This window comes from Protopterus annectens, chromosome 12.part0 (assembly GCF_019279795.1).
Source record: "Protopterus annectens isolate FY-2018-M chromosome 12.part0, PAN1.0, whole genome shotgun sequence".
NCBI classification, from domain to species: domain Eukaryota; kingdom Metazoa; phylum Chordata; order Ceratodontiformes; family Protopteridae; genus Protopterus; species Protopterus annectens.
Window position 1 is genome coordinate 784,187,909 of NC_056746.1, and position 15,596 is coordinate 784,203,504.

At 37.3% G+C, this 15,596-nt stretch overlaps 1 protein-coding gene across 1 annotated transcript in view; it reads right to left on the minus strand.

The window, feature by feature from the left end:
• The window catches only part of CAPN15 (calpain 15), a 1,742,089-nt gene that overhangs the window by 322,527 nt on the left and 1,403,966 nt on the right, over positions 1 to 15,596 (minus strand). The window contains exon 9 of the mRNA XM_044088958.1: positions 10,418 to 10,570. Within this exon, the coding sequence (XP_043944893.1) occupies positions 10,418 to 10,570 (153 nt within the window). The remainder of the gene's footprint in view (positions 1 to 10,417; positions 10,571 to 15,596) is intronic.

Genomic DNA, 15,596 nt, shown 5'->3' on the forward strand with positions numbered 1-15,596 from the left:
ATTGCATTCCCATTGGTAAAGCACTAAATTAGCGTAAGTATTTGCTACGGATGTGCCCATAGCTACACCTGTTAACTGAAGAAATAAGGTATTATTAAACATAAACATATTGTTCCTCAGAACTATTCCCACATCATTGGGGATAACTGTGAAAAGGGACATGATATCAAGCGTCACTAAATAATATTTCTTGGTATTTAAATCAGTTTTTACATTATTATACCATACCCGTAGCTTTGACAATAAATCACAAGTATCCTTTAGAATAGAACTACATTTAGGTAAATAAACTTTTCTAATTACCTATGCAAATAAACTGATATGGGTTCAGTAACCCAACCACCTCCAGAGACAATCGGCCTCATGGGTGGATTTTCCAGGGATTTATGAATCTTAGGGATCCCATATAAATGTGGAATCAGAGGACAAGGTACTGTAAAATAGTTAAAAAGATCAATATCTATGTCATTATTAAGCTGTAGCTCATACACAACCATGTTCACATAACTTATACAATTTTTTACATCAGTTCTAGTGATAACTTTAAAGGCAGTATCATCATTTAAAAGCAGAGAAACAGCTGAAAAATAATTATCACGATTCATTAAGACAGCCTTGCCGCCTTTATCAGCTTGTTTTATAATAATGTCATTACATTGTTGTAAACTTTTTAAGGCTTTATACTCAGAGAAGCTTAAATTATATGCCTTGTTTTTAACAGGTTTTAAATAGAGTTCTCTAATCTGAAACTCGCAAATGTCATGAAAAGCCTTTAGTACAGGAACACTAACTGGCATAAAAGTGCTACTACGTTTACAACATTTTTCAGGCGCAGAAGTATTACCAAATAGCAGTCTTAAGTTGAGATTTCGAACAAAGATTTTTAGTTCTGTTAAAGCAGAGACAATATTGTCACAACCATATGGTATAAATTTAAAACCTTTACTGAAAAGCGAAAAGTGCGCTGATTGTAATTCAAAAGTGGAGAGGTTTAATACACTGTTCATTTGCGACTTACTTTGTTCAGTCCTAAAGGGCTTTGATTCTTCCTTTTGTTTGTAAATGTAATTTGTGTAGATAACAAGCCCCTCGACTTGGGAGATTTATTTCCAACTGCTTCTGGTTGTTCTAACTGAAAACGCTTAGGTACAAAGCTAAAAGTAAGTCGTTGAGTCTTTTTTCCAGTTAGCGTATTCACGTTGTCAGCGCCATCATTCTTACTTCGTATCCTAACAGATGCGCATGCGCTGCTGGTTACAGACGTAGGTGTAGGTTAGACTATCCCATCAGATGTTGTATTGGGGGGAATCTCTTTAGTTGTAGGTGTTTCTACGACATTAGTGTTGCATACAGGTTCATCAAAAGTATCTAAGGCATCAAGTGCTTCTTTATAAGTAGGCTTTTGATAATTAGAGGTTGTATGATCATCAGATTTAGGCCAAGAGAAAATATTCCCCTTTTGGAAGTCCCCAATGTCACGTAAAAGTTTACGTTTCTTAGTAGCTTCCATTCTTATGTCGAGGGTATGCAGTCTATCTAGCATTTGCTAATAGACATGAATTAACTTAGAAAAAACAGAAAGTTCCATAATGGCATTTTCCATGGTGAAGATTTCTTTTTTTATATTCATCTTCTATTTTAACAAATAAATCATTCATTAAGCACATATAGTCTAAAGACAACTTGATGTTCAACTGTTGCCATGATTTTAAAAGTTCAGGAAAAGTATTGCCATATGAGGGCATTTTAAGAATCCTAAGCCCACGTGGGACAATACCTCTTTCCACATAGGCTAAAAAGCTAAAACGCTGCCACTGCAAGCGTTTAAATGCAGTTACCTTTCTCTCTAATTGTTGCAAGATTTTATGAAACTCTGCCAGGCTTTCTGGCTCAGGAACAACATCAGACGAAGTAGCAGAGTTTGTAGAGTCCACACAGTTCAGTAAAGGGTTGGTCTCAATATTAATCAGAGACTTTAAAGAATTCAAGCTAGTTCCAACTGCCATATCCAGGCTAAGGGCTGCGAGATAGACCTCCAAGAGGAATTCCCAATAACAGCAGAAACAGTAACAGCACAAGTAAAACCAGCTGCAAAACACGAACTCAAAAGAGAAAACTTGCAGAGAAAAACAGTTTAATAAAAAGCAGAGCTTTCGGGCGTAACCCTTCTTCAATACTAATACATTCAAACACTAAACTCTAGAAGCTTAAATACAGGTCTAAAATCACATGACCAGCAGCCAAATGAAATCATGTGACAGAAAACAAATTAAAAATTAAAGACATATACATATAAATTAAAAGATGTGTAGATACACAGTATAACATATTTACTTTACAATATTACGTAGCTTAACTAACACAGGTTTTAAACTGACAGTGCTATTTAAACCAGGATGAGTGTCAGCAGCTAATCTCAATATCCATTCAAATTCTTTGAGCTCAAGGCGGTTGTTGACATCACCACCTCTTTCATTTGGACATAGAGCATCAATCACTCTAAACTTAAATGTATGTGTTTCACCACAAGTTTTAATATGTTTACATAGTGCATTATTGTCACAATTTCTCCTAATTTCAGAATTATGGTCTATAACACGTTCCTTAAGCTTACGTATTGTTTTTCCCACGTAAAATGAACTGCATGAGATGCAGGTAGCCAAATAAACCACAAAAGTGGTGTTACAAGTAGCTGTAATTTTAAAAATAAATACTTGTCCATTGGCAGGATGAGTGAAAATATCACTACCATTCCCTAAGATGTAAGCACAGGCAACACAGTTAAAACATGGAAAAGTACCAGTTTTAGCAGTTTAGCTGCTGACACTCATCCTGGTTTAAATAGCACTGTCAGTTTAAAACCTGTGTTAGTTAAGCTACGTAATATTGTAAAGTAAATATGTTATACTGTGTATCTACACATCTTTTAATTTATATGTATATGTCTTTAATTTTTAATTTGTTTTCTGTCACATGATTTCATTTGGCTGCTGGTCATGTGATTTTAGACCTGTATTTAAGCTTCTAGAGTTTAGTGTTTGAATGTATTAGTATTGAAGAAGGGTTATGCCCGAAAGCTCTGCTTTTTATTAAACTGGTTTTCTCTGCAAGTTTTCTCTTTTGGTATTTGTTTTCCACAGGCAAGACAATTATTAACTTTTTCTGACAGCGGTTAGTGCAAGAAAAAAGGATCCCCAACAGGGTACTTAGCTTTAGAAGACTTCAACTTCAATTTGGTAGATGAAACCCAGGTAGTGGCCGACCGGCACTCGTGCAAACTGCTTCTGCTTTGGGCTCCACGGCAAGAAAGACTGATGCAATGGTGTTGGCTGCCTTACCTTATACTACTGTCAACCTGACATCAGTCCTCAAGCGACACCAACCGATGCAGAAATACTAAGTCTCTGTTATTCGGCCCGGCTGAGGGCTACCCTGGCAGGGATAACCCAAATGTGATGACTGCAACAGTAAAACACGAAGAACATCCAAATCACCTACTGCAGAGGGTGCTCTACAAGATTATTATACAGTTATTTCCTATTATCTATTCTTGGCATATGTATGCATTCTGTAATGCAATTGTCATAGCTTTCTACTACTGATAATTATATATTCACCATTGTGTCACTCTGATATGCACCTTTATTATAAAATCGGCACATTTTTTTGCTGCAAGTACATCTAATGTCCTGCCTGCAGCTGCTTAATCATTTCATTATTTACTGATAACTAGTCACAGTTTTCCCTTACAATTTTCTGAAACAACTGAAAAACATCTTGTTGTTGTTTTCATATTTGGAGGTCAAGCTGAGTTCAAAGTCTGACCTGGAAGATATGAGAACTATACCTAAATTTAGTTAACCTGGACTTTTTTTAATTAAGGTATTTCTGAAAGTTCAGTAGGTAGACAGGTAAATCCTAAGCTATCAGTCTACAGACTATTACAAGCTTAACTTAATAACCAGAGGTCAGAATCATACTCTGTATCTGTGAGGTAAACACCTTAACTATTATGCCAACCCCTCCATCCCCTGTAGTAGTACCTCTTTTTCCAGTTGACCTCAGCAAAGTATGTTTTTAAATGTACCTGTAGGTTTACGCTTTTCTGGTACGTAGTTCTAAATGCAGAAGCAAGTAATAAAGATATTATTCAGAGAATCCTGAGCAATGTTATTTGGGTTGGTGAAGACAGCATCCCAGCCTGTTTTCAGTACTTTACAGTTTACTACATCACAGTTTCTAACGTTCACAAAGGATGATTTATTTCTTTTACAGATGATGATATAGTGACCTAACTTAAGAGTATAACCATCAGTGAGGAGCAAAAAGATCTTTTCTTTGTCAGTATAACATCCGATATGTTGCTATTCTCAGCTGGATTTCATACTTTTAGTTCCAAACTACTTTGACTAATACATGGGTATATTTACCTGATGTCATTTACCCATTTAATGTAATTGGGTAGTTAAAATCTCTTATAAGGCCAGTATTTTTAGATCTGTGATTAGAAAATAAAACATTTTTAAGAGGAAAATACTTTACACAATCTATCTTCTTTCAAGGGGCATTAGGTTGGTTGTCAGGCAAGTTAATGACTGTAATAAAAATATCATCCAAAGCTGGAAGAAGAGAAGTGGGTTCAGGAAATTCCAGTTTTAACAAATTTTTATGATATTTTTCCAAGGATACTGGGACATCATCATATTCTCACTGAAATAATTAGTTCACTCTGGATATGGTTTCAGAAAAAGAAAAATCTAAGTGACTGTCAGAAGAAAAACTTTCCTCAGAGTCAGAATCAATAACCTGAGGAGAGAAAGCAGTTGTTGTTACCTCAAAATCCTTCCCTGTTCATTATACTGGAAATCTTCGGAAAAAGAATTCCTTTATCTTCTACCAGTAAAACCAGAATGAAAAGGGTCAACAGCCTGAACTAAGCCCTGAGCTCAGCCCAATAAATCATTCTTGCCTAAGGTAAATAAGACAGGGAAAGATAAATGTTTAACTTTCTGCTCCTTTTTAACAGGAATTTCCATAGAAGCAGACGGACTCCTGTCAGACACATCACCACTGGGAATAGGCATGCCAGACTGGCTAGGCAAAGAGGCATCCCTTGCTCCTTCCTCCAAGACTGACAAGAGCGGTTTTCCCTTGTCTGCCAAGGCACTCCAACAACTGCAAAGAATATTTCTAACCCCCACTCCATGGTGGCTGAAGGGACTATAACAGAGGGAGCCAAGGCAGAAGATGAATTATCTGAGGAACCAGCAATGGCCCCAGCTGAATCACCCACGGCTGAGGTAAATCTCTAGCCTGCTGAAGGGGCAAAGGCTGTCTAGAAATTTTCTTTTTTCTGGCTTGAGAATGGAAGAATCGTGGAACCAGTAACTTGCTCCATAGTGAAGCCTGGGTAAGCATAACAGCAACAATTGGTAAAAAAGTAAGCAAAAGAAAAGTAATTTTTTCCAACAAAAACACCATGGAAAAGTACAACACACACTTATCCCAGCCCTAAATGCAATTTAACAAAAGTTTTAGGCAGAAGAAGAAAGATTAATTACAATTTGTTTTAAACACAAGAATAAAAAGTCACACTTTACTGTTAAAAGGTGACTGAAAGTCACATGACAATCCAATGCATTTTTTCTAGCTTAAAAAAGTAATTTTACACAGAAAGTTAAGTTTCTTCAAAAATTAAAAAGTATTTTTTTTTTTAATTTTTCCAAAAGGGAACTTATTTGTCCAGCAATGGAGCAACACTAAACCATCAATCCTTGAACGCCTGCTACTGAATCACTCTTCATAGTCAGAAAAGCTCTGAAGGGCTTGTTGCCAAAACAACTCTCTCAAACAGTTCTGCTCAAACAGTCAATGGTATTGGTGCATGGAAGATGCACTGAAGCTCTGGAGGCTTGCTGGCTATAATATCGTATGCAGGATATAACCCATATAGCTAAGGCTAATGCAGCAGTGATCAAATGATGGAACACCTAATATTTCTTGGATGACTTATTTCCAGCGTCAAGATGCTTCCTTGGCTTCTGGATTTAGATATTCATTTTACAAATATTAAGACAGCATTAATGATCCCACTTAATCTGCCACAATGACAGAATGTATACTCTACATGTTTTGGATCTTTAAGCCAGGTTTCATTACTGGAACAGATACTAGCATCCTCTAAACAAAGAACAGATTCTAAATCATTATTGGAATACTTACCTCAGTGATACTAAAGGTATTTAGATAAAGTACAGTGGATATAAAAAGTGTACACAGCCCTGTTAAAATGTCAGGTTTTTGTGATATAAAAAAATGAGACCACAATAAATTATTTCAAAACTTTTCCCACCTTTAATGTGACCTATAACCTGTGCAATTCAATTGAAAAACAAACAAATCTGTTAGGGGAAAAATCTAAAAAATAAAAAATGTACAATAAGCTGGTTGCATAAGTTTGCACACACTTTAATACTTTGTTGAAGCACCTTTTGATTTACTTACAGCATTCAGTCTTATTGGATACACACCTGACATCAATTAAAGAGACTCTAATTAACCCCAAATAAAGTTCAGCTGTCATAGTAGGATTTTCCTGACATTTACTCAGTTGCCTCCTACAGCAAAAGCCATGGTTAGCAGACAGCTTATAAAGCATCAAAGGGATCTCATTTTTGAAAGGTATCAGTCAGGAGAAGGGTACAAAAAAATTTCCACAGCATTGGATATACCATGGAACACAGTGAAGACAGTCATCAAAAAGTGGAGAAAATATGGAACAGTGACATAACTGGACATCCCTCCAAAATTGATGAAAATACAAGATGAAAACTGGTCAGGAAGGCTGCCAAGAGACCTACAGCAACACTGAAGGAGATGCAGGAATCTCTGGCAAATACTGGTTGTGTACTACATGTGACAACAATCTCCCATACTCTCCATATATCTGGACTGTGGGTTAAGACTGCAAGACGGAAGCCTTTTCTTACACAGAGAACCAGCTAAAATTTGCAAAACAATGCATCAAGTCTCCCAAAAGCATGCAGGTAAATGCGTTATGGTCTGATGAGACCAAGGATGAACTTTTTGGCCACAATTCCAAAAGGTACGTGTGGTGCAAAAACAACACTTTGCATCACTAAAAGAATACCATCCCCACGGTTAAGCATGATGGTGGCAGTATCATGCTTTGGGGTCGCTTTCCTTCAGCTGGAACTGGGGCTTTAGTCAAGATGGAGGGAATTATGAACAGTTCCAAATACCAGTCACTTTTGGCCCAAAACCTTCAGGTGCCTGCTAGAAAGCTGAAGATGAAGAGGAATGTCACCTTTAAACACAACAATGACCCCAAGCATACATCCAAATCAACAAAAGAATGGTTTCACCAGAAGAAAAATAAAGTTTTGGAATGGCCCAGCCAGTGCCCAGACCTAAATCCTTAGAAAATCTGTGTGGTGACCTGAAGAGGGCTGTGCACAAGAGATACCCTTGCAATCTCACGGATTTGGAGCATGGTCCTTCACAATATGACCTTACAATAACAACTAGTAGGAGCAGAAAGGGTACATTGAAAGTAGATTAAAATATGAGCAGAATACTCTGCCACAGAAGCAAATGCACTAACGAATGGAACAGGAACAGGGTGGGTGTGGTAATGAGAGTGGTTTATAAGCAAGATTGTCTTTTCTGCCAAGTGTCTCATAAAGCTTTGTACTGGTGCTCTTTGTCCCCAGTCATAAATACTTGGTCTGTAGAGCCAAATCTTTTCTGCAACATCAACAGAATGGTTTGGTGGGACAGAGATATCTCACAGTGGATACCACTACTCTGGAACAGACTCCCCATCCAAATAAACAAAGCTCATCCCTATGCATATTCAAGTGTAACTAGGAGGATCTATGGATGGGGAAAAAAATAACTCCAGCAATGACACCTGTACTACTAATGGACAGAGGCAGCTACTAAATGCTTTATGCCATGCATGATCCCATGAAATTATCTATGGAACGATGCCAGTTGTTCTCACTAGAGGTAACTGACCATGGAATGGAGTACGGCCAATCTAACACCAAATATTTTATTTATTTACTTGATTTTACATTTGTTGACCGGGCTAGTCCAACTGGATATATGTCCATTTTCAGTGGAGGCCCGGGGAGAAAAGCTCCAACAAACAAAAAACACTATCATTTATAATATGTGACATTTACAAATACAGCTAAGTTTACAGATAATCATCCCATTCATTACATTTTGCTGCATTTCTGTAAACAGAATCATGGTACATTTCAGCTATGGTTAGCCATTCAAATATTTCGCTAATACAAAAGTTAATATGAGAATACTCTCTTTGTAGTTAACAGAAAAAGTAGGTAGCTTATACACTCTCTTAGTAGTTAACAGAAAAGTAACTAGTTTATACAGGTATGGTGAAGTACCTTGAGAAAATAGAGGTAGGTAGTCAGGGTCAGAACAAGGGCACAGCCACTGTGATTTAAGGTATGGCTTTGATTTGCTTTTAAATAATGCTGTAGAGGTAATGGTGGTTAGGTCTTTTGGGAGGGAGTTCCAGGTTTTGCCCACTGTGTAAGATTATGCTCAACAGGGTTTTAAGGTTGAAAGTAATTTTGTTACAAATATGTAACATAAATAAGGTATAAAATAAAGCTTGCTTAAATGCAGACACAGAGTTTAGTAATATGTGATCAGCATCCATACTAAATGACTGTGGCTTGGAAAATAAGGAATCTGCTGAATGGACATTTTTCCTTTACAGACTTAAAAACAGGATGTATGCAAGAGCAAAAATGCAAAATCTGCTTTTAAAGAACACTGTGACAATGTGTTTCCTTTCTGCATATAAAAAATGGACACAATATATTTCCTTAAAAAACATGTTTTTCTGCATTTGGCACAAGAACAGGTAAATCCACCACAGTAAGCAGCACTATATAATTTTTCACACTGTATTGGCGAATAAGGAGTCACCAGCCAGACTGTTAGCTTTACCTATTTGTACGAGTAGTTTATTTGATGAGTGTAGGGTCTTGAGGTTGTTATAGGGGGTGATTAGGTTAGTAAATATTGGTGTGTTAGTAGGTTGGTACAGGATCTTGTGGGCAACTGTTAACTGGTTAAATAGTACTATATTTGGCAGTTTTAGCCATCCTAGCTGTTTAAGATTATCACAATGATGGGCTCTGAAGGCAGACCCAGTTGCAAATCTGGCAATATTATTGTAGGAGATTGCTAGTTTGTTGATGTTGTTTTTACATAGTCTCATATATATAGGCGAGGCATAGAGAAGGGTAGAGATTAAGTGGGTCCGGGCAATGGTGGTCCTGGCTAGTGGAGTCAAAAAGGATTTAATCCTGTATAGGGATCCTAATTTTTTGTTGACTGTTTTTATATTACTATTAATATGGGAATCAAAAGTAAGGCTGTTGTCAATTAGTACCCCAAGACGTTTAGTAGTACAATCAGGAGATATAACAGTGCCATTGCTGGATGTGACAGTAAAATTAAGTGGGGAGGCCCTACGGGTGGGAGTAAATAGTAACAGTTTTGTTTTTATGGGATTCAGAATGATGCATCGATGCAGAAGCCATTTCTCGACTGTGTTAAACACATTTTGGGTTATGGACTGTAGGACAGATGGTGAGGTGGCAGAGCATATTAACGTGGAATCATCTGCATATTGGATACAAGTAGCTTGAGGAATAACAGAATATAGGTCATTTAAAAAATAGAGAATAGGAGAGGGCCTGATATGAAATAGGAATTCGAGCATCAATAGGGAAATTGACTAGGCTTAAAATAGCCTGCAAGGACAGTTAGTTTAGTACTTACCTATGAACCTTAAACACAAAGTTTTCAGTTCCTTCCACAGTTTTGTAAGCAATTGAGCTCTCATATGCCTCACAAAAATAAACACAATGTTTGCTTTCCTCCATAACCTAGAATGGTTAAAATTCAAAAAAAAATAAAACATTTAAATAATACTGTGATAAAACAAGAGAAAAGCAAGAAGAAAATAATGTTAACATGCTATCTTAACAAATCAATTTCACTAAACCAAACGGCTCATAATGTGGCATGACAGCACATTATTCAAGGGTTTTTACTACATGAGCTCCCAACTTACTTGGAAGCCAGGGGTTCAGCACAGCAAGAAAGCATGTAGTTAAGTCAGCTAGCAGTAATTTCAGCACAATCTAGCTCACATGAACCACTGTATTCCAAACATGCAAGTATTTCTAAACTGCAGAAACAGTGAACCAAACCAGATAAAGTGTTACACCACACTTTACATATGCTTGCATTACTTAGCGAGTGAAATGGCAATAACGTCACACACTGCTAGAGTTTTAGGAGTGAAATAAGGAGGGAAACATTCTGATGCAGAGACTGTACTTACTTGATAAAATCACTGTACTCCATCCAGAAGACTCCTTCACTACTTCCATGGGGCATTAGCTCATTCCTAAGTGGTCTGGGCCAGTGAGGCCACTCATCTGACCAATTCCCATTCCAGGAAAATCGACCCCAAGGGTTCCGCAACCTCAGCAATCTACAAGTGTGAATGAAAAAATGAAAAGAACATATGAGTTCAGTCAATCATACTGGCTTAAAAATGCAACAGCTCTGGAGAAAACAAATTAGTGCAAACCAAATTTGAAAAATTATAACCTTTGCAATTTAAGTAAGCAAGAGCTGCAAGCTCAATTAAATCATCAACCCCAGGGCATTGCTGATCACAAAGCATCAACAGTTAAAGAAACACTGGCAACAGAAGTTGTGGAAGTACAAACAATTTTCCTCACTAAGCAGAGTCCAGGCAAAGATAAGTTGCTGTGTTTTTTCTTCCTTTTCTACTCTGTGAAGTGTTCCAGTAAATAGTAAGTGTGTGAGGTTACTGTCAAACAATAGTAGGAAAATGTATATCTTCCAAGACAACAATGGGCTGAAACAGGCCTCACTTTTACCACATAAAGAAAAAATCTAACTGAATTAATTTGCAGAATCAGCAAAATCATTACTATTCTCATTAACAAGTCCTGGAAAGACTGAGTGGTAACCTGAACTGGAAGATAGCAGTGAGATTTAAATTCACAAGAAGAGCAGCAGCAAATAGCATGAAAGGTCAGACCAGTTATCCAAACGTCCATTACAGAAACAATTATGGAACTGCTTAAGGAGAAGGAAAGAGCTGCAGAATGGTTCAAGGAAGCTGGGGAACAGAATCTGAGGTGGCATAAATGCAAGACAAATCTAAAACTGTTAGATAAAGGGATCATGATGATTTTATGAACTCCATTACTCCTAATGCCAATAGTAAGTAGCAGTTACATGGAATAACACTTTCAGTGAATTAAATTATGTTTTGCAAGGGTCATGCACCCCTGCAGCTCCCCATGTGGGGGTAACCTCTCACACCCTCTACCTTATATTTGCAAACTCCACAGCCACACAACACAGGGGAAAACAACACATTTACAGTTCAATTAAAGTAGTTTTCAGAATAACTACCGCAATCAGCAGTCTCACATATTACCTTTAGACAGTTGTCATGTTCCCTATATGACTAGGTACCCAATGCAGTTAAACCAGTATTGGCTGTGGATGTGACCTACATAAGCTTTAACAAAACAAGTGGCAGAGCTACAGAAAGTATTACAATAAAAGTTGACCAATTTTACAGTGGATCAAAAAACAGCAGCATGGGCAAAAGGCAGAAACATAAACAGAAGATTAATATAGTATGGAATTTACAATAAGGAAAGAGTTGTTGTTATAACTGCCATTTACATTATTTGGTACAGGAACTGCCTCTGACTATGACCAAAGCAGTGATTCAGGTAGCTGGACTTGAAGGAAAAGTTATGTAAGTTTGCTGTTTACACAAAAATTTATAAATTTATTTTTGTTCCACTACTGCTGTGACCGAGTCTCCACCTCCAGCCCAACTACTGCCCCATTTGTTCCCCCAAGATAAGAACCCTATGGCCCATTCATTCTCTTAGGAGCAAGGCGCAAGACAACCAGAAGTGGTGTCATCATCCACATGGGGAATCAGGGTTTTTCTTTATGCCCTGTTATTTTCTTATTATGCATGCCTGTAACATCCTAAAGGGATAGTATGCATCAGGCATATGCTGTGGGCATGTCTTCACTACAAAGAAAGTTTTCCCAAAACAGGAATGCACCTCTAAAAAGTCAGCCACTTCTGGTGATCTCTGATCTTCATAAGGGATTCAAAATATTTAATTCTAAACGTGAGCTCCTTAATCTTTCCCCCAGGACAGAAGCAAGCATGCCACCCCTTATTATTCCTCTCAGGACAGCTACTCTGGTACCTGAGCCACTGGTCAACCTCCAAGAAGTGTGGGTCATAGTCACGGCTTTATCCACTAAAACCATCACGTATGACATACGCAGCCATACATCTATATAAATGAAAATAAACCACACTGACACAATCCTGTTTGCAAGCATTTTAAATCACAAACCATACTGACACACTCCCATTTGCAAACATTATACATCACTTATAATCCACCCAGTCATTTTCAAACATTACATAGCTCATTTAAGTTCTGCCTTCTTTTAAACTTCATTCCTCCCATGTATGTATTGTTCCCACAATTCCCATTTTTTTCTATGTAATTTGCTCCTACCCTTTTCTAAAGATCTCAGTTCCGGTAGTTTTATCTCTGTTACTATATTCACTACTTCTAGTATAGTTGGTTTGGACTTTGATTTCCCTTTTCTAGTAACTGCTTTTTGGCCACCACCACAATTAGAGACAGCAAGGGCTTACCATGTCTAAGCAATTCTGATTCTGTATCATACACAGCTCAGAAAACTCATCTCCCACATCACACCAATCTGCCCACTCAGCATCTCCGACAGTGCATCCCCTAGAGAATCCTTAAAGTCAGCCAACTCACCGCATTCCCAGAAAATGTTTCCAGTTACCTCTTTCTTCCCCGTCACACCTCCAACATTTTGGCTGTCTACCCAAGGAAAAACTCTCTGGAGTCTACTTGGCGTATAAAAATATCTATGTAAACATTTCAAAGGAAAAATCCTAAATCTTTTAGATTCTGTAGCACTTTTGGGAGAAATACATACATATACCCTCCTATTGTTTCTTTGTGAATTGCTTATCCAGTTATCTCTTCCCAATCCTTTCTAACCTCCTCTGACTGACTCTTATAGTTATCGTGCAATATTTTATATACTGTACTAATTATTCCTTTTTAATGGCACCTTCTGTTCTAGATTCTACTAAAAACTCTACTGCTGGACCTCCCACCCATTTATTTCTCTTTGCCTATACTCTGATATCAATCATTGATAGGGAAGGCAATCTCTAACCTGCAGTCCAAATGAATTCTTGGTGTCTTCCCATTCTATCATCTTTCCCTCTCTAGTTATTTGCTTCCAGTACCGTGGTTCTTTTCCCAGCTTTCTCCAATAAATTCCAGCCCCCTCTTGCCTATTGTCTAAAGCCCTAATTGCAGTTGTTAGAGAAAAATTCATCTCTCATGATTATTCTACACAAAATGCATATTAACTTACAATTTTTTCACAAATATGTTTGATGAATTATTTAATATTTCTTCATGTTAAAAATATGTAATACAGATGCATAGTTATGTAAACCACAATTACTTATTGTAGTTCTGAGTGTTTCACAACTGCATTCTAATATCAAGCTGTAAGTGTATTAACAGATGACTGAAGTGCTGAAGGGGTTAAGGGATGTTACAAAGACTGGTTTCTGAAATCGAGAAAGAACACAATGTATGTAAGCTCTGACCTTCCCAGGCTGGGATGGTTAATTACAGAGTAATTAAGGAGTTAGAATGTTATGGGTACTGGAACATTTAAGGTCAGGAAACAAGACTGATTAACAAGTTAGATGGCTTGTGTTTTTCTAAAACATTATTGTTAATAAAAACATGAGTGTTGAGTGTTCACCTGCAGCACTAAGCGAGAAGCACAAGGGTCTGCAGAAATCCTATTGGCCACAGTCAGTATTCTGCAGGCATGATACTGCTAAAAAATAAAATAAAAACTGTTCATTTTTACTGCTTGGGGAGACTGATTTTTTTTTTTTTAATTGTGAAGGTGGTCTCCCCAGCACTGACGAATGTGCATTTAAATAAAAAGAAAATGTTTTCCATACCCTGAGGAATTATTCTTGACTCAAGACTAAAGGTAATTAATGTTATTTATGTATATTTTAAACTGCACTTTAACATTTTGTTGCCGTGCTTTAAATCTGAACTTTGATCTTGCTGTAGAACACTGTGGAATGAATAATATAGGCCCCAGCACAGAAAGTTCTTCTGTGAATTCCACACTGTTTTGTATGAAATGGTCAGAGCTCGGACACTTAACTATTCAGGGTGTGCAAACATATAGGCTAGTGATGGTAAAATGGCTTTGAAAAAAAATGTTTTTCTTTCTTTCCTCTCTTTTAAAACAAATTGCAGTTCAAAGTAACAGTGGCTATGTGATTATTGTGTTAAACGACTGAATGCTTTTCAGTATATACTGTGTACTGGTTTCTTAAATGGCTGACTGCTTTTAAGTATATCATATGTTCTGTTTTGTTCAATGACTGACCTTGCTTTTAAGTACTGTTTTGTTGAACAACTGACTTTGCTTTTTAAGTACATGAGGTTCCTGTTTGTTGAATAACTGAGTTGCTTGTTCGGTATGTGGTATCTGCTGCCTTGTAGAATGACAGAAATTTGCTTATTCGTTGTATGTAAAAGTAATAGTGGGTGGTTCCCAAAAAAAAATAACAATAAGTTTATTAATATATATAAAATTACAAACACAAGGAGGTGCTTTGTCTTGAGGGTGGTACCCTCAAGATTATAGTAGGCAGATCCCACAGCAACCAAGGACAAATTGTTACTCTGTGTGTGTGTGTGTGTGTGTGTGTGTGTGTGTGTGTGTGTGTATATATATATATATATATATATATATATATATATATATATATATATACACACACACACACACATATAGTACAGTTGTGTACACTTACCATAAATGTAGATGTTCGAGTGTATTCACTGTTGCAGTCATCACATTTGGGTTATCTGCTTGCAGTAGCCGTCAGTCGACCTGATTAACAAAGTCTTGGGTCCTGCATCGGTTGCTGTCTCATCTTCCGTGATGTCAGGTAGTCAGGGGTATAAAGCATGCAGCCGATGCCATTACATCAGTTTTTCTTGCCCCAGATGTCAGGTGCCCCCCTAATGGGTAGCAATAATAATAAAGGAAAGTAGAGGTATAGCCAAAAGAAGTGAGGGGGCTGGAGTGAGGGTAACTAGGACTGCAACAGTGTATATACTTGAACAGCTACATTTATGCTAAGTGTACACAACTGTACTATGTTCTTTGTGTTTCACTTTGCAGTCATCACATTTGGGTAGATTCCCAAAGCTAAGGATGGGAGGAAGAATTTAGATAGCATTAGGACCAGGTATAACGCCCTGCAAGACTGCAGTGGCAATGCCAGCTCAGGATTTAGAGAAAATTGGCAAATGGTAATGCTTGGTGAAAGTATGTAC